We start from the raw sequence: 20,546 nt of genomic DNA, 5'->3' as shown, positions 1-20,546 counted from the left end.
ATATATTATATACGACCACTCAAATATAAATACACTTCTCATATTTTTGTAAATATTTTATAATATCATTAGACGATACAGATTTTCATTGGACAACACTGATGATCTAATACTTTGATGCAATGTAAAATATTCAGCTTTTGTAAATTTGCTGTTCCCTTAAACGGAACCTGTAATGGATCACACATTTTCACCTAATGACACGTTCTCCTTGAATTTAATACTAATCTAGTTTAATAATTAAAATGACTGCTCCCACTCACTTCTAAATGTATAAAAAAATCCCTGGCTTCTTTCCAGTAAACTGTATCAGGTCATGGGTGCTTCCATGTCCCTGTGTAGTCGTCATCATTATCTCCTCTCTGCTCTTCTGACTCTTCCTTTTTCTTCATTCCCTCCTCCCTCATGCAGCCGTAAGGTGAGGACGGAAGAGCAAGCAGAGCATAGAGAAAATAATGATGACACAGGACTTGACAAGGAATGTACCGCCCTCAACCATGAGGGACTTCATCATCAATATAAGTTTTAGGTTGCTGACATACCAAGTGTTGCACTTGTGTTGCCTCGAAATTCATTTTTACAAAGTCGCATGAGAAAACTAGACTTCCCAACAGCAGCATCCCCAGCAAGGACTATCTTGTATGCTTTCTCTGTGCTGGAGAATTTGCTCACACGGTCAGCAGCAGCATTTACCTGAAAGGGGAAAGAACATTTTTATTCACATTTTTATTTCACCATCTCTGGAAGGGCCCAGGGTGTGAAGAAATTATTTAATGGTGGAGCCAGAGGGTGCTCTGCAGAGCCCCACAGGCTAATTTGCATACCTTATAAACTTATTTTTTACAGAAATGGGGCCATGCAAAGATATAAGAAATTAAGCTTGGGACACACGGGAACAGGAGGGGTAAGTAATAGGTGATCTGATGATAGATATCCTTTAAATAATTCAAAATGTTGTCCATTTACATATAAAGTAGATTGTCCACCAAGAAAAGTAGTAACTCTTAGAAGAGGTAGGGTGCCCACTATTTGTTATTGTTAAAGGTGTGGGGGGGGGTCTGTAACCGTGTTACAAAGCTGAATCATTTTATACTTAGATACATTAGAGCAGTGAAATTAAAATAGTGGACATGGTCTCTAAAATCTGTAACAACAGAATGAAAATACCAAGATTGCATGAATTACACTCAATATCACAAAGTATATGGCCAAATAATATTCTGAACTATTTTGTCTCTGTAACAATAGGATATGGTAAATATTATATCATCAATGACATGCAGATGTGTCACCTTTTTAATAATCTAAAGACTTGTAGAGAGTCAAGTCAGAGAATCTCTACTTACATTTGTCACATGTGCAGGCAATGCTGAGATGCATTTTCTCGATGATGCACCTGAGCTACTCCTGCTGACTGGTCGTGATGGTTTCCAATCTAGAAATAAGCCATTAGATTCAGGAACGTAAGACTCTTCATCTCGAATTTCAGGAACCTGTAGATACAGGATAGACTGTATAACATATCAGAACTCCTATATCTTTCCTAGTACCTTTCCTAGTGCCTATACCTATACCATTCCTAGTGGGGGCCCTGCTTACACACTTGAGGAAAAGTGACCAACCCCTTTAATGCATTGATTGATTGAAGGTGGAAGTCATGTAGTTATGTAGTTAAATTACTTGAAGCCATGGAAGTGGCAGCTACGGTCTACATGCTAACACCAAAGGAACACAAATGGGAGAACTGCTTATTAACCTCTTCACTACTGCCATACGACTATATATGTCTCCCGTGCAGAACGGATGTTTATAAATATTTTATAAACAGCTATATCTCCAGAACTCTGGCACATAGAAACATAATGTTTATGCTACAGAAGAATCCCTTCAATATGATGTATGGATTATGGATCAGAACGGGAGATTTCCACCCTTAAAGTTGTACTAAAAAAACGATTTTTATGTACTGCTTTCTATTCCAGATTGTAACTTTAAGAGTGGATATCCACTCTATATATATTTGTTTATCCACTCTACATATATTCTGTTAAGCATCTATTAAGCATATTAGAGATTCTCCTGTTTATGACACTAGAATTGTGTTTCTAGGTGCAAGGGTTCAGGAGATTTGAGTGTTTGAAGTGGGCCTCCCTCCAGACTGTCAGCTGAAGGCAGAATATAGAAGAAGCTGCAGGAGACTTTCCCTTTGCAGAAGTAACTTCACTCTCTGCATCTGGAATAATGCAGTACATATTTATAACATATTTTGGTAATAGTTACCAAAAAATAAATTTTATAAAGAAAATAATATGTAATTAATAAAACTATCCCATCAAGTTAAAGTTTCACATGTCATAAAAAACAAAGTAAATGCTTAGTACAAATCTGTACCAATATAAGGTTAATATAGGGAAACCCACCATATGGGAAAATTATTTTAACATGTCATTCGATCGGCCACTGGGCGATGATATGGGGAAAGTGCTGAATCGATTTAATAGAATTATCTGTTCTAATTTGGGTACTCACATCTGTATCTGAAGCATCACCGCCATAGCCTTCATGAGCATATCGTGACCGTTGAAGGACTCTTGGAGGCCTGTATTCCACCTCTGAATCATATTCATTGGAGTCCCTCAAAGTGGACAGTCCACTGTCTATACAACTTTCAGGAAGGCTATCAACCTCACAGTTCATTCTCTGCATTGGATCACATACTGCTAAAGTGTCATAGTCCTCATCTAAGAAGGATGATCGAGGAGACCTTGAGAATGAAAAAGGTTTACATTTCATGTCAATGGCACATTTAATAGAGCTTTAAAGGAAACCTGTCACAAGGACTTAGCCCACAAACAATCTGTCAACCAGGACTAATAGGATCACAGTGATATGGAAGATTAAGCAGTATGAAGAAAATGAAGAAACCTTTGAATTCTGTACAGATTTGTGATCACAAGTCTACTGCTCTGTGGCAGCTACAAGATAGGTTCTGTAGCTTTGTACTTAAGTTGAATTTGTATGTAAGTCGAAACTGTATGTTTTATAATTGTAGTTCCAGCCAAATTTTTTTTTGGTCTTTGTGACAATTGTCTTTTAAAAATGTTGTATTGTCATAAGAACCAGGATTAACAATAGAGCTTCATTGCCTTTAATAACTGTTATAGCTCTTTATTTTAGTCTTAGGCTAAAATACAGTAAATTACCAACATCCAGAAGTCTGTTTGTAACTAGGGGTCATCTGTAAGTCGGGTGTTCTTAAGTAGGGGAAAGCCTGTAATATTTAATCCTGTGGGACATTGTTTAAAGGGGTATTCCTATCTGTACATTCAAATTTAATTTATCTGCCAAATATATACATTTCTTCAATTGCATGTTATTAAAAGAGGAACCTGTGTAAAGATAATTTCCTATAAATGTAGCCATGTTGTCCCTTACAAACGAGATAGCTGTCCTTGGATACAACCACCACAGTACTCTGACCACACATGTGGTATTGAGGCGCCAAACCACCTTAATTCAGCGTTCATTACCACAATGTGCAATAAGTCCAGAAGTGATCTAAGGGCAGCTGTCCTTCATTTCTAAGGAACTGTATGACTACATTTATGGGAAATTATCTTCACACGGGTACATCATTTTAATAACAATTAATTGAATAAATGTATGAATATGACAGATAAATTAAATTAAATGTGAATGTCCAGTTGGTAATACCCCTTTAAGTCAGCATGGACATACTGTCATGGTTCTTCTCCACCCCTATGACTCCTTAAAGGTCATTTGAATATAGTGTTCAAAGTTGATTTACTCTATAATGCATAATCTTCTAGAAAATAAAATTACAGGCGGTCCCCTACTTAAGAACACTCGACTTACATACGACCCCTAGTTACAAACGGACCTCTGGATATTGGTAATTTATTGTACTTTAGTCCTAGGCTACAATAATCAGATATAACAGTTATCACAGGTGTTTACAATGAAGCTTTAGTGTTAATCCTGATTCTTATGACAACCCAACATTTTTAAAATCCAATTGTCACAGAGACCAAAAAAGTTCTGGCTGGGATTACAATTATAAAATATACAGTTCGGACTTACATACAAATTCAACTTAAGAACAAACCTACAGACCCTATCTTGTATGTAACCTGGGGACTGCCTGTACATTGTTATTATTTTCACCTTAAGTGTGGTTGCCATTATCAGATCTAAACACTTATTATGGATTATTTAAACTACACCTGCCATTTTCAAATACATCCTAATATCTTTGCTAACCATTTTCATGACATCTCTCTATACACAATCCTCAAGTTTCCATCATACAGACATAACATTCAATGATGAAGTACTAATGAAATTCCTATCATATTCACTATTAATCAAGGGTCATTGGATCCGACTGGTACTCCATCCCATTTCCATAGACTGTGTGCAGGGGACTAAATCTCAGGTTACATCTGGGAGATCCTTCTGGAAACTGGAAATTTGAAGTCATAGGGAACATGGGGGGTCATTTATTTTTATTTTTCTTCCTGCTTTTTCTGTCTTTTTTGATACTTTTTTGGCACATTGCACTTTTTGCACCTTCTTGAGGACATTTTGAAATGTCCACCGGACATTTGTTTTTCATCAGTAAGACACATTTATCTTCTATTCCAGATGTGCTTAATGTTGCAATTGACATTTAGCATTTTAAATTTTCTAAAATTTGCAACATTTTTTGGAGCAAAAAAATCCAGACATAACCATACTTTAGAAATGTTAGAAAATGGAAATTGACTTGTGACATTTGTGAGACATTTTTGCAACATTTGTAATAAATGTCTCAAAAAGAGATCTTAAAAAAATTCCCCATTTAACACAAGGAAAAAGTGAGATTGATAAATGACCCAAGTAGCAGATGGAAATAAGACCAAAAACCAGCCAAAACAAACAGAGATAAGATAAATGACCCGCATGGACTATAAACACTCTTCTAAACAGCTTTGAGCCAAACACCCCAAAATAGTAATAAATAAGAGTCATTGCTAAGTCATACTGTACCGGTCATAGGGAGAATTACTTCTGTTCAGCTTGGGACTGTTTCTAGAAATTGTACTTCCCGGGGAAGTATTGGTACGCTATAAAAAAAAAAAAAAAAAGAAAGAAAGAAAGAAAAAGGGAGGATATTAACTAATGTGTTTGGACATAGATTGTGGCATAAAATGTGAGAAGATCTGTCATCTGTCCTATGTAAAATAACTGATTAGATCTGAGGTTAAAATTATCGGGGGCTTGATGACATTTTGAGACAAAATTGTGCTAAAAATTAGGTCTAAATTATTGGCACAAATGTGGGTAATGTATGATTAATAGACTGGCACATAGACTGTCTAAATATTCATAACAGAACCTACCCTGGTACATGTGCACTTTTGCGAGTTTTTGTCCACCAAAGACTACCTCCCTTCAAAGTTTACCATTGTCTAGTTTTCTGCAGTGTTCCCTGAGTTATCACCCAAAGCCAGGTTTAAAGTTGCAATTTTTTGCAAAAATCCGCAAAATAGTTGCAATTCCAAAAAGTTTTTTTTAGACAAAGGAAAGCTGTTTGTGACTTTTTTAGGACTTTTTGCAACTTATGTTCAAAGTGATGAGACCCCCACAGATCACGAAATGGGGCGTCCTAGGTACCTCTGTCGGACCACTAGTCGCTCCCACAGATGAATAGCGCAGACAGCCCCGCATGTCCGTTCTGATCCATTCATCTGGGGGAAGGCGAGGTGTATGACGGAGGTGTCTGGCACCCCGTCAGACCCCCGTTTTCCTGATCTGTAGGGGTCTCATCATTGAGACCCAAACCGATCAGCAAGTTTGGTCTTATCCTGTGGATAGGGCCTAACTTGCTTGGTGGGAACACCTCTTTAACTATAACATATTAAAATGGCAAAACTCCTAAGACACATCTGACCAGCAAGAAAAGAAGAAAAAAAAATGGTTTGTCCCAAGTCAGTGTGCCGATAAACAATTTACCATATATACTTGTGTATAAACCGAACTTGGCTTATACATGAGTGACAAGAGTCACACTTTTTAGCAAAGAAAAAAAATCTTGCAAAAAAGAACCTGCCTCTTATAGTCATGAGGATCCAGTACTGCCAAACCGTCCTGAATGCTGTAATGGAGATCGGGAGAAACATTTCACCCGATCTCCATGAGAGAAGCACTTTTGCTCTCCTCTTCGTGCCCTCCCAACATGTAAGAAGCAGGACCTGCGAAGATGGCATCAAGTCATGTGACAGACTCAGGTCATGTGACCTGGAAGTATAAGTTGTATACACAGGATCAAATGCCTCTGCTCTGCAGCTGGATGCCATGAGATGCTGTGGGGCTGGGGAGCTGCATGGAGAAGGCGATGGAATTAATATGTAGAAATGGTTGTGGTCTGATTCTTTGTATGTAGGGGCAAACTAAAAGAATAGTGAGAGATGAGGGTGTTTAGGGGGATGCTGCTGCAGAACATTTCATTACTGGGGAAGGTTTCTGTAGAGCATGTCATAACTGGGAAAGGCTGCTGCAGAGCATTTAATTACTGGGGAGGCTGCATGTGGTATTTACTGGAGAAGGCTGCAGAGCATTTCATTTCATTACTGGAAAGGGAGGCTGCTTGGGCAATTCAATACTGGGGAGAGGCTGCATGGGGTATTTCATTATTGGGGAGGCTGCATGGGGTATTTCATTAGTGTGGGGAGACTCCTGGGCATTTCATTAGTGGGGAAGCTTTGATCAATGCATTTTCAACCCTAGGCTTATTGTCGATTCCATAAGTTTTCTCGGTATTTTGCGGTAAAATAAGAGGCCTCATCTTATATCTTTTTATATTCATTTTGTAATAAAAATGATAAGGCGCTGTGTAAAATTTGGAATGCTGAATTGTTTGGTAAAGTTAGAAAATCCTTAGATGAAGATAAATTTGTTCTTTTTGTAATGAAATTTTTCTTACTGCTAGCAGAAACCACAAGAAAAGATTAAACTTTGATAAAGATGTCTCTGCCCTAAGCCATGCTTATATTCACACTGCAGCGCTGTTATCCTAGCAGGGAGCTTATCATTACACACAAGAGTAGCGGTAACCAGTGTGTGGAGCAGGAACGTACCAGTGATCTGTTGTACTTGATCAAACTGTTCTCCAGCAAGCTCCGCAGTCCATCATTACTGTCATGCAGCTTTCTATTAGCTGTTCTGTAATCAAGAGGTATAAAAAGGGAACAAAAGAAATACCTTAAGGTCTGTTCTGCTGAATTCAGGGAATTAAAAGATAATTATAAAGTATCATTACTAGATAATTATAAAACATATATGGTAATTATAAAATTATGAACTGCTAGTCAAAATTGTATCAATGTATCGTCTCGTTTTCGGGTAGACACAACAAAGAGAACTGTAATAATATCGTTTCACTCTAAAGGGAGAAGAATGTGTATGATCTCACATCTTCTAGTTAGAATTAACAGGTAACAGGGTGCAATGTTTCAGCTCATCAATAGAGTCATTTTCGAGCATATGCTTGAAAATGGTTCTATTCATGAGCTGAAACTTTGCACATTACTTTGCCATGGGTGAATAAAAGACCACTTTGATTTGGCTGGAGTGCTGCCTCATCGTATGTTCTTTGGATATTCCATGTAACATTTGGTGCGCCCCGAGATTCAATTTCAATGGTGGGTCCTAGGCTCCCCCAGAATGACCCTGAGTATTTGTCACTCTCTATCTCTATGAGCTCCGAGTGTTAGTAAGGTAGTTGCGATAAACACTTCCTTATATTATAACCTTTATACCACATTTTTAAGATACCATTCTCTGATTTCTTTTTATTTGCCTCTTTCTCCACAGCCATTGAGTAATCCTCTTTTCTTCATTGAGTGATCTATCTTTGCTCCCCTTGTTACTTTGTCTAAATTGTCTTAGCCACTTTATGGTGTCTCATAGCTATGCATGTTATATCACATTGTTGATATGGTTGTTGATATATTGTTGATTTGACATTGTCTCATGGACTTGAAGTTCATTTTGGTGCATAAACATTTTCTTGAACTGCAAGATTTCTGAGAAAACGTGAAAAGATATGCATACCGCAGTATATCAATTTGCCGTGCCAAATTTTCTCGTTCATCTGTATATTCCCTGATAATTTCCATATCTCTGAAAGGGAGCATAAATCAGTATGTCATTCCATCCATAAAGTTTATTTAAACATATTACAAGAAGACACACTTGCTATATACCTTTCAGAGCTCAGGCTTTGATCTGCATAATCACTTTTCAGAGCATCCAGTTCACTCTGGAGAAAAGAGATGCTGGTTTGAGCCTCTAGGAGATCCTTTTTAAGTTTCTGATTTTCCTGGTAGAAAAATGCAGTGCCATATTTAATGCTCAGCATGAAATATAAGATACTGTACATTACTTGGACTACAAGAGTCTGTTTAATATTTCACATTTCATGAGCAGTCATCCAGCTGATTGTATGACTGGGTTACTACCAAGAACAGCAATATTACACATTAAATAGAAGTTATGAAATCTATAACTTTCTCATAAAAAATATTTTACATTTTGAACTACTGAAAACAGTGCATGTATTCTGTTGTGCAGTGTCATAAAAGGAAGAAAAGAGCAATATATGCTAAAACCAAACAAAATTGAGTAGTTCCAATATTTAGGTAACATTGAATATCCAATATTCTACCAAAAGCGATGTCTTACCATGGTCAGTTCATGTAGTCGTTTCTTAAGAGCAGCTACATCTTCCTTTAAGGTTATGTTCTTGGACTTTTCTTCCAACTAGGTTAATAATACAAAATAATATCACAAGTGATAGAATTACTTTATAGTTTCTAAAGTATCACAAAATACATGTTTAACAGTGGTAATATTCCTTGCTGAGGCAAACACTCAATCCAAAGTTTCTTGTATACATGAAGTGGGGTTGGACAATTTTGACAATCATTACATGAAAATGGTAGTGTTAAAAATCAGAATGCAAAATGTTTGCTGCGATTGGTCATAAGTAATGTGGCTGATCCTTTGACACTTTTCACAAGCCCAATGGATCAGTTTGTTCTTTTAAAGTATAATTCAGTCTAGACTGCTATGTCGCTGATTTGCTGTTGCTTTGTTCTTCAAAAGACACAGTTCACACAGTGATTTGGCTGAAGAGAAAGCACACTCTTGTGAATCAGGAAGCCGGAGGTGTGTGGATGAGTTGGAAGAACATGACTATGTCAGGTACGTCTCTAAGGAAATACAATGATCGAACTCCATATGTTTTCATCCATAGGTGACAGCTCCCTTGCTGTCACATCCAAAGTTTTGGCAGGGTGCTGGCAATATTGAATCACACATGCCATTGATATGCCCTTTTAATTCCACTTTGCTAGAGGCACACCAGAATCTTTTCCCATCTAAGCAGTGTGCTTTCTGCCAAGTAGCATCTCTCTACTGCCCTGGCACACATTGAGCATATTGGGGTCCTTACTTCTAATCCATTATATTTCCTCCACATTATAACCCTTCTTGGCTATAATGACAGTGGAATCAAAGGGGCTCACTGCCTTTCTGTATTCTATTATCATCCTGGTGATCCAAACATAATATTTACCAAGCTAACTACCTCATCTTATAAATTTGTTAGTTGCCGTGAAAAAAAGGTGTCTTGTGTTGTATTGTACTTATTCAGTTAAAAATTCTACAGCCTGTTGATACCTAAGCAGTGTTTGTGCATGGTATTTAATCTTTACATAAGATATTGTTTGTTCGCAATTTTTAGTTCCTGTGTCTGCCTGACTCTATACAACATCCTCACTTAGGGACTCATTTACACCATTCATCGAATCCAAGTGCTATAAGTTGTGATCCTGTTGCATAGGTATATTTAGTAATTAATATATTACTGAAGAGCTAACTGGAGCTGAAACGTTGAACATGTGGTGAAAAAAATGTATCACTTATTTCACTTTATTGAAGTGCTGCCTTCTTTTTGGGATTAAATATGGTACTTTTTTGGGGTAAGGCTTAAGGATAGCACCCTATCTCTTTGTTTTTCAATTGTGCTGCTATTGTTTATAACTTTTTCTATATTTAGTAATATTTATGTAAGTATGCTCATTGTTAGTCCCCTTACCCACAAGCAGCCTGTCTCCGTTGTCATGTTATGAATCAAAAGTAGAGCATATCCAACTTTGATGTGAGTCTGAGGATATAAACCCCATCGAAGTCCATGAGTGTTGTGCACCATCTGCAGTATCTGGTCGGTGGAGGCTTCGACTCGTGGAGAGGGGTGAGGTGGTGTTCTGTGCCATTTTGTTTCTATTTACAGTGGCTACAGAAAATACCCACTTGCATTTTTCACTCTTTGTTTATTAATTAGCAAACATATCTGCATTTCTGTTTTTTTTTGTCAAGATGAGGTGCATAGTGTACATCAATGAGCAAAATTGGCTGTAATGAAGCAACAAGTGAAAAATTTTCATGGGATCTGAATACTATCTGTATATAGTAAGAGTTTTGTATATACATGAGTAGATGAAAGCTGTCTGGGTACATTTTGCCCTACTTTGTGGCATGAGCAATGAGCTCTATAAATATCTGCAATAATAATGCTAACATAATGATTCCATTATCCAAACATTTAGTAGCTGCTTTTCCAAAAGATTGATGATCTACAAGAATGTTGCGTTCACTTTGTACCCTGCTCATCTGACATGATAAAACGGACTACATATCAACACTATCCACACAGCTTCCTCCTTGTAATGCGGGTGTTACCTTCTTTAGCTTTTTAATTGCGACCTGGAGTTCAGCAACTTCAGATTCATGCTGGCGCTTCAGGTCATTGAGAGCTTCCTCTGCCTTTCTCTTCTCCTGAAATAGCAAAGAATAATAGATGTAATCTCTGTTCATGACAAGGCTAGGTGCATTATATATGACCAGTAAGCTTGTACATCCAGTTACTGCTGTCCTCCCTGATTAAGAATGGAAAGAGGTTAGAGAGTTGCTTACAATTTCTGACAATCATCTCAAACGGTACACGCAAAACACACCATATACATGACACCACTGCTGTAAATAATATGAATACTAGAATACAATTGTAACACCTGCATCCGTGTCATCCTGGGTCCGGAATTTATGACTGAGAAAACGCTAATTTGTCTCCATGTTATTTGCATGTGTGAACACCCACTTAAAGGAAACCTACCACCACTTAATAGGTAGATCCAGTGGCAGGTTCATCTAATCTATGAAAGCATAGCCCTTTTCAGGGCTAATCCTTTAGTCCCCCGTATCATTTATAATTTTTAATTGCCCTAATATGCAAATTTACCAAAAAGGCTGCTGGAGCGTAGAGTAACCGGAGCGGCTACTCCACGCCCCAGTAGCTTCTTGTGATTCGCCTACCAAGCCATCTTCAGCATGCAGCTCCTCATAGCTGCGTGCACTTGTCCGCAAAGCCGGGTTCTGCACATGAGCCCTAGCTCCAGCTTCGGAGCCAAGACCGTGCAGCCGCCGGCCTGCACTCTGTGCATCAAAGGACCCGACTTCACGGACAAGGAGTCCTTCACAGACTGCTTTATGCTGAAGATGGCTCAAAAGAGTTAATAGGGGTGGGCGTTGGCTGCAATATGAAGCTAACCCCACCTCTTTGTGAAGAGGGCTTACCCCGTGAGCCCTCTTCATACAGACTCCGCGCCTCCGTGCCATTGTGTTAACTATGGGGGACATTTATCTTAAGTCTGGAAACGAGTGTCTAGTATTGGGGATTTTTTGTAAAGTTTTTGGCTTGCCTGATTTACCTGATTTAGCCTCGGCCTGAATACATATGTGCTTCCAAGGAAACGCATGTTACTGGTAAGCAGACCGGTATCTTGTATTTTTTAACCAATTTCACTGGAAGCACATATGCGTTGTGGTCGAGTAACGCCCCTGTGCATTATAAAACGCAATGCTATCGACGTGTGTGACTGGGGCCTTAAAGGTTGATAAATGCAGCAGATGAGTGGGTTGTTTCTTTGAGACTTTTGTCTGAAAAGTCACACAAAAGTCTCAAATGTTTAACCCTTTCACTCCTCACAATGAAAAATCTATAACTTTTTTATTTTTGCACGTACAGAGCTGTGTAATGGCTTGTTTTCTGCTTACAAATTGCACTTCATAGTGATGGTATTTAATTTTCCATGCCATGTACTGGGAAGCGGGGAAAAAATTAAAAATGCAGTGAAAATGTTTAAAAAACGCATTTGCGCCTTTTTCTTGTAGGCTTGGTTTTTTCAGTTTTCACTGTGCGCCTCAAATGACATGTCTACTGTATTCTTTAGGTAGGTGCAATCACGGGGATACCAAATTTGTATAGGTTTTATAATGTTTTCATACATTTACAAAAATGTAAAACTCGTGTAGAATTTTTTTTTTTATTTTGCCATCTTCTGGCGCTAATAACTTTGTCATACTTTCGTGTACAGAGCTGTTGGTGGTGTCATTTTTTGCAACTTCTATTGAAGTTTTCAATGCTACCATTTTTAGGACTGTACAACCTTTTGATCACTTTTTATAGATTTTTTTAATATTTTTCAAAATGGCAAAAAAGTGCCATTTTTGACTTTGGGCACTATTTTCCGTTATGGGGTTAAAAGCAGTGAAAACTTATTATATTTTGATAGGGCATTTTCAGACATAGCAATACCTAATGTGTTTGTTGTTTTCACTGTTTACTTATATTTATATCAGTTCTAAGGCAAGGGGGGTGATTTGAATTTTTTTTTATATATATAATACTTTTTTTTTCTTTTCCTTTTTTTAATTTTTACTTTTACTATTTTTCAGACTCTTTAGAGTACTTTAACCCTAGGTTGTCCGATTGATCCTACCATATACTGCCATACTGCTGTATGGCAGTATATGTGGATTTTCCTCCTCATTCATTATAATGAAAGGGTTAAAACGAGGCAGCCTTGGGTCTTCGGAAGAACCGAGGTTGTCATGGTCATGGTGACCGCTCCCCGATAACGTCTAGAGGAACGGCGATCCTCGACAAGATGGCGGCGCCTATCTTGAAGCCGCTGGCGGCAATGTGCATGTTAACATCCGCGACCGGTGCATGTTTTTAACTCAGTGGGGCTAGTTTACTAAGGGTCCGAACGCCAAACTTTCGTCAGGTTTCCCGACGATTTCCAATTTGCGCCAAATTACCCTGGGATTTTGGAGCACACGATCGGATTTTGACACATCGGCGGCGGCTTTCACAGAAATCGGGGGGAGTGGCCGTCAGACAACCCGACGGATTCGGAAAAACCGCAGAATTTAAAAAAGAATTTCTGTCGCAAGATCAGCACTGGGACAAAGAAGGTGAACTCCGGCGGACCTCGGCGCAGCAGCGACACCTGGTGGATATCGGGCGCACAACCTTATTGAATCCCGGCAGACCCAAATCAGCATCGGACAACGCGCAGTAAGTAAATGTGCCCCACTGTATCACACGCAGTGCCATACTAAGCTGATGCTCTAGGCCAGTGATGGCAAACCTTTTAGACACCGAGCCCAAACTACAACCAAAACCCACATATTTTTCACAAAGTGCCAAGGCGACAATTTAGGCAGTAACTTATTACTTGTATAGGCACCTGAGGACACCAATACAGGAGAAAGAAGGAGAAGAAGTTTGGATTATCATTGTAGCTTCCTTCTAGGGTCCTGGGCTGCGTAGGACTGCAAGAGGCCTTGAGTCCTGTCTGGCAAACCCTGCCCTGGGGTGATGGCAAGGGTGCCCATATAGAGGGCTCCGAGTGCCACAGCTGGCACCCGTGCAATAGGTTCGCCACCACTGCTCTAGGCACATCCAGAGCAGTGTGTTGTTATATGTACTGATCATTACAGAACACTGATACATCATTGCAATATTTCTTCACAGTGAAAAAATGTTTTTTTAATATACTGATTGCACTTTTATACATGTGTTGGCTCAAATATGTGTATTTGGACATATTATTTTACAATGTATCTAGACTTGATTGCACTATTTTTAGGAAGGGGTGAGGTTTGTGTCATGTGACACTTCACACCTGCACTATAGCACTTTGTTTGGGAAGGGGTGTGGTTTGTGTCATGTGACACTGCACACCCGCACTATAGCACTTTGTTTGGGAAGGGAAGTGGTTTGTGTCATGTGACACTCCAATACCTGCTATATATATGAGATTGTCACTATATGTATTTGGCTTGAGGAAGGTTGACACTTTGAGCCGAAATGTCGCTTTGAATATGGAATAAATCCACTTATTTTTTGTGCACAATTCTAGTACACAATTGTACTGGAGTGCTGTTATTACCGTTCTCTCTCTCTCTCTCTATATATATATATAATGTTATTTTACCACCAGGGGGTGCTGAAGCTGCATCTACACTCACTCAGCTGTGCACTATAGAAGACTACCAGGAATTACAACATTGCTCACTGCCTATTGTGAAGTAAAATCTGAAAAAAGAAACAAGTAACCGCTCCAGCTTCCATCTACTTATCTAAATAGGAACTATATGATATAAATAAAAAATATCATCAGGATAAAATAATGTAAAAAAAACAAATGAAAATATGAAAAAAATATTGTAACATGGGATTTATATTCTGTACATCTCTGCCTATTTCATTGGCTTTGTAAAATAAATAGTGGAGCAGAAGAGTCATTTATGGGATCAGCACAACCCGGAGAGAAGCCCTGGCATTGTGATAATCCAGGACAATGATAGTTACCTGATGTTACATATAAAAATTAATGTTACACTATATTGTTGCACAAGTTATTTTCTGTCTAGAATATGTGAAGATTGTAAAGCACATCCACTGAACATGAAAAAATACACAGTTTCCTATGTAGTCTAGTAATTGTTCTTGTGTTCTGTGTAGAAGGGAGTTTACTAGGCTCAAACAGATGCGCATCATAATACCAGCCCACAAAGTAAAGAGTAAGAAAGCACACAGAATTTGCTTACAAGGCGGATTTGTTGACTTTAAATAAATGTACTGTATCTCGAAAAATCCACCTTTTCTAAGCAAAGCACTTGATATTTTTGTTTGGTTACTCATCATACAATCTGTAACAGTGGTTAAGCCCTGAACACTGCAGACATTAACTGTTTCTATTTACTTACTCTACATTTTCCATACAGCATAGGGAGATTTATCAGAAGTGTCTGAGGTAAAAATGTTCTCATTTCTCATATCACCCTATCAACCCAACCTGGGAAAAGGAAATCTCAGCTCTGATTATAACTAGCCATAACCTTTGAGGGCTTGTTTTAAGAACAGTATGAGGGCTTGTTTTCTTCTGTACAGTGAATGGTCATAGCATTTGTAAAGTGTACACCAATAGTATCTCATATGTCATACTGAAAAGCTGGAACCATGCAAGTGGTCAGTTTCTCTATCAGGCTTTCTTTTTTTTATAGTTTGGTATGTGGTAGTGTATGACAGCAAACTTTCTCTGTTCCATGCACACAGAGAGATACTACTGCATTGTAATATATTGTGGCACATTTACTAAGGGGATATGGCAATCAGTGACAATAATGGGCACTCATGCTCTTCCACTGTTTAAATGCATCAGTTGGGATTAGGTGATAAATTTATTTTAGAAGGAAGAAGGCCATGGATAACAAATATAAGAAGTTTGTAAAAAAGAAAAATCTATCTACCCCTTTCCATAGAGATCCATATTCCAGCCTGTTCAGTGTATATCTATGGAGGCTTCGATGAGCCCATATCTAATCCCTGTGTTTGATTAAACAGCTCTAAAATGGGAGGATTAACCCCTTCACTTTCAGCTTGATGTTTGAAAATAATGCTCATAGCATACAGCAGCTAGGGAGAGAGCAGAAAGGGTTAACACTCACAGATGTCACCTGAAATGATGGTTACTCTTTAAAGGAAACCTACCACTTGTAGTGGCAGGTTTCTGATGGAAATACCGGGCACCAGCTCAGGGTGAGCTGGTGCCGGAGCTTATTTTCGTTAGTGTTTTAAACCGCTGTATCGCGGTTTAAAACACTTTTTAAACTTTATAGCCGGCGCAGGCAGGTACGCGCTCGGCGCTTACCATGCGCGCGGCTCTCATTCACTTCCTATGTAGCCGCGCGCATGGTAAGCGTCGAGCGCGTACCTGCCTGCGCTGGCTATAAAGTTTTAAAAGTGTTTTAAACCGCGATACGGCGGTTTAAAACACTAACGAAAATAAGCTCCGGCACCAGCTCACCCTGAGCTGGTGCCCGGTATTTCCATCAGAAACCTGCCACTACAAGTGGTAGGTTTCCTTTAAGTTAAAGAAGTAGAAGTGTAAGGAGCAACACTTATATAGCTGACCTGCTACATCATAAATATGGAGTAAACATGATGCCTATATGTTTATATTCATTGACAGCGAGCAGAGAGCTTGAAAATATTGAGGCACTAAATGCACAATTGTTATATATTACTAATAGAAAGAGATTAGACATATGTGACTTTACTATAGTGACAGCAATGTCATTTTACCACTGATACCTACAATGTTTCTCATACAGTATATGGGAATGACAGATTGTCACTTCCATGTCAATGTGTTCCCCTGCATCATCAAATATTGGTGTGAACAAGAGCAGTATGTGACCCAATAGAAAAATACCCTGTTTCCATGAAAATAAGGCAGTGTCTTATATGAATTTTTACTCCTAAAGACATGGGGCAGAGCTGCTGCAATGATTGCCACTTGGTCTTATTTTCTGGAGAGGCCTTATGTTACTTAGCGTGAAAAAAATTGCACTAGGTCTTATTTTTGGGGGCGTCTTATTTTCAGGGAAACAGGGTTTGAGAAACATGCTGCTGCTAATCCACATTAAGTAACAAGTGTCATGTTGAGTGCTATACTAATTCAGAATTAAAGGGCTTGTTCACTTTAAGCACATTCTAGCAAATAATTGATATTGTTTGTGTAATGAAAAGGTATACCATTTTCCAATATACTTTTTATCAATTCTTAATGTTTTTTCTAGATCTGTTCTTGCTGTCATGCAACAGGAAACTTCATTCTTTACTTCCTGTAGATAAACATTGGTCCATAGTCATTTGATGTAACACAGGTGCACGGCTTCTGATTACACTGTATATTGCAAAACGGTATAACTTTTCATTTACACAAACAATATCAATTTGCTGGAATGTGCTTAAAGTGGACAATCCCTTTAACTACAAATCTATTGTACTCAGCAGTCCAGGACATAACTTGTAACCTCATAGAAAAGTCTCTACCAGGCCGCACAATAGTAAATGATTGCCTATAGTCTCCAAAGGATCCATGACCTGGGTGCTGATGTACTGTCTTCACCCTCAAGTTATGCTGTGAACTGGAGATGATAAAAGCGTCAGTTCTCCCGAAGTCAAGCAGGAACTCCACCTTTAGAAATATTTACCTTCTAGGCAGATTTCTGTATACCTCTGTCCTGGAAACATGAGCAGTTACTCATCTGGGTGAAGGGGAAACAACTGACTCTATAAGTGAATAGCTATGGAGACATTTTCTATATATAGTATTATATAATATATAGTAACATACTGCTAAAAGGGGGGGGGGTTAAGAGGAACTAACCATTCCCATGTATGATATTGGACAGACACTTTTGAAATTACTCAAAAACCAATAAATATGCCCATACAGAGATCTGTTTAAAGACATTTCAGCAAAAGTAGAAGAGCAAATTCTAAGCTTAGCAAGAAGGGATTTCTTGTAGAGATTTAGAAAAGTCTCAGGCTGAGAAACCTGTACTACCACTACAGCTCACAATATAAGCATCCTCTTTATAACCATTCTCTTTGAAAATTACAGGATGATAATATGAGGTGCATTATGTGAGGCAGCATGAGTGTTATTCTTTCCTGTGTGATACGTAGAACAAATATTCTTTCTAGGAATAGAAGCAGTCGTCTTGTCATTGGGTGGTCCCATCATGGAGTAGCATCTATCTCTGTATGCAGAGTCATTAAATCAAGGGGCGTTAGAAGATAAAATAGGGAAAAATAAATTGTAGAAATGACAAACAATGATAGTTAACAGACATCTACCACCAGATTACCGGTGGTAGACTGTCCTAATTATGCTGCTTGTTAACTCTAGAGGATGATGGCACTTCTTATCACTAAATACTGCTCCTCCGCTGCGAAATTTTTTTATTTAAATATGTAAATTAGCTTGAGGCACTCAGGCACATGTCATTTGAGTGCCTCAAGGCTCTGCCGCTCTGCAGTATTCACTTCTCCGTCCCTTGTCTTCGCAGTCAGTTGGCTGTCTGCAAATCTTGAACCTGCGTGAGAACTCGATCCATGTGCAGCCACAGCTTTCATAGCACGAGATCTGAGGACAGTCGGCATCAGGCTAATTTACATATTTTAATAAACTTCTTTTCTTGCAACAACGTGGAAGCAGGATTTAGTGAAAAGTCCCATCATCCCCTAGAGATAACAATCAGCCCTATAAGGAAAATTTGCCACTGGTAATCTGGTGGAAGATGTCCATTAAAGTGGTGGGCCTTTATCATCGTTTGCAGATGATACTAAGCTCTGTAAAATAATTGACTAAGAGGAAATGGTATAATATTACAGAGGGATTAAAGGAAACCAGATTCTTTGGCTGATAAATGGCTACTGAAGTTCAATGTAGATTAAAGTAAGGTTAAGCACTTGGACCAAGAAAATACAATACAGGTATGTATTAAATATGGTAGTAAAACACTTGTTAAAACTGCAATTTGGTAACTAGTCTGGGTCCCCCTGACACCTTTATGGTAGCAAAAATTTTAGTTACACCCATGGATGGGATTTTTTCTGGATACTATATTGTAGTTAGGAAGTAATGGCCTATTTAGCATCAGCTTTACCTCTTTTAAGGATTTAGGATTCTAGATTGGACTTGATATACCTGCAATTTAATAACAGATAACTAATACTCACTAATATGACTGGCCCCTCACATTGCCTCTACTGATCAGGGCTGTTGACCTATTAAATATTACAGGCCCAACCATATTAGATAAGATGATGCTGCTGGCTTTTTTTCATAGTATCTTAACTCAATGTTATGATCCAAATGTCTCATGTCACTTCTTTCCAAGTTTTCCTTAAAGGGATTAGTCATTTTTCAATAAATCTGTTCCATTAGACAGGCCTCAGCATGTACATGAACCTGTGTCTTTGCCTCCTGTGAGAGCTTCAGCCTTTCCCTGTTATCCACATGCTGTACTCTTTATCTCCACACAACTTCTAATGGCAGTCTCCAGTGTGTCTATTCTATCTCCATAGGTCTCATGTGACTTACACAGCGAGGTGGGAGGGGGACAGCAGGATGAACCCTCCTATTTACCAGTGTAGGATCTTTGACATGTCTATGCAGTGTGCACAGAGAGTCTGCACACAGCAATAAAGGAGGCATCAGGGATGTTGAATCAATTGAATCAATTAGTGAGCATTCATTGACTATGAATAAGGCAGTAAAGGCACATGGGCCAACCCCCTTTAAGTATGCTTTAGTCTGGTTTTGCACCAAAAAATGTCTCAAATAGACAATTTGAAAATAGAAATGTCATATGTGAAAATTTAGGACATCTAGAATAGAAGATAAATGTTTCTTACTGACAATAAACAACTGTACGGCGGATTTCAGTGCACATTTCAGTCCCCAACAATTGCAAGTCTCAAACAAGACAGAAAAAAGGAAGAAAAATAAAGATAAATGCCAATGAGTAAAGTTTTAGTTGTTTAACAATTTGCAATGTACAATACGTGTGTTATTAACAGGTAAATGTTTAAGGAACATGCAAGCTGCACCTACAGTGAAATATGTGTATTGAAGGATTTTTCTTTAGCAAACTTGAACAAATGTAAAATTGAGACTCTGGGATAAAATGAGCAAACTGCTAACCTCTTTCTTTATTCTGTTTTCGGCAGCCTGTATCCGATGATCCATCTCCTCTTCTAGCTCACTGAGCTGCATAGCTGCTTTGTCCTGGGCCCTGCAATTGAAAATAAAAACCATGAGCAAACAAAAACTGTAAAATCCCTTCCTTCCCTTCATTCCATACACATAAAAAAGGATTTGAGGGGTAGAAAAAATGCTATTTTGCAGTGTAACAGGATATTTTTTCTCAATCTAATACTTAGCAATTTGATGTCATCACCTGGTAACAGGTTTTAATGTGTAGATGGGCCTGAAACCTCAAAATACAAAGACTAAAACTATTATCTTTTAGGTATACTTACACAGGCTACAAAGCAAAAAAATCAGTCAGTATCAGCATAAAAAGTCCTGTCTTATTTTGAACACGTTAGTGTAGAACAGTGCAGAAACTGAGGCAGGTGGACATAGAGGCGCAGAGTTATCAAGCTGTCTGAAGGTCAGAATATTCTTAGTTGCCCTTGCCAACCATTCACAGCTCCCCTTTAAAATATTTATGAACACTGGTAAAATGAAAGCTGAGCTGTAATTGGTTGC

The 20,546-nt window shown here is 38.4% G+C and overlaps 1 protein-coding gene across 1 annotated transcript in view; it reads right to left on the bottom strand.

The window, feature by feature from the left end:
- RASEF (RAS and EF-hand domain containing) overlaps positions 1-20,546 on the bottom strand; it is a 55,259-nt gene that overhangs the window by 9,205 nt on the left and 25,508 nt on the right. Inside the window, exons 3-12 of the mRNA XM_072150888.1 lie at positions 19,977-20,067; positions 10,807-10,902; positions 8,746-8,823; positions 8,268-8,383; positions 8,116-8,184; positions 7,140-7,224; positions 5,050-5,126; positions 2,530-2,764; positions 1,347-1,493; positions 543-693 (exon numbers count right to left, since the gene is read on the bottom strand). Coding sequence (XP_072006989.1) covers positions 543-693; positions 1,347-1,493; positions 2,530-2,764; positions 5,050-5,126; positions 7,140-7,224; positions 8,116-8,184; positions 8,268-8,383; positions 8,746-8,823; positions 10,807-10,902; positions 19,977-20,067 — 1,145 coding nt within the window. The remainder of the gene's footprint in view (positions 1-542; positions 694-1,346; positions 1,494-2,529; positions 2,765-5,049; positions 5,127-7,139; positions 7,225-8,115; positions 8,185-8,267; positions 8,384-8,745; positions 8,824-10,806; positions 10,903-19,976; positions 20,068-20,546) is intronic.

Source organism: Engystomops pustulosus, chromosome 1 (assembly GCF_040894005.1).
Source record: "Engystomops pustulosus chromosome 1, aEngPut4.maternal, whole genome shotgun sequence".
NCBI lineage: Eukaryota > Metazoa > Chordata > Amphibia > Anura > Leptodactylidae > Engystomops > Engystomops pustulosus.
Note: the sequence above shows the minus strand (reverse complement) of the source record. Positions and strands in the feature narration are given on the sequence as shown.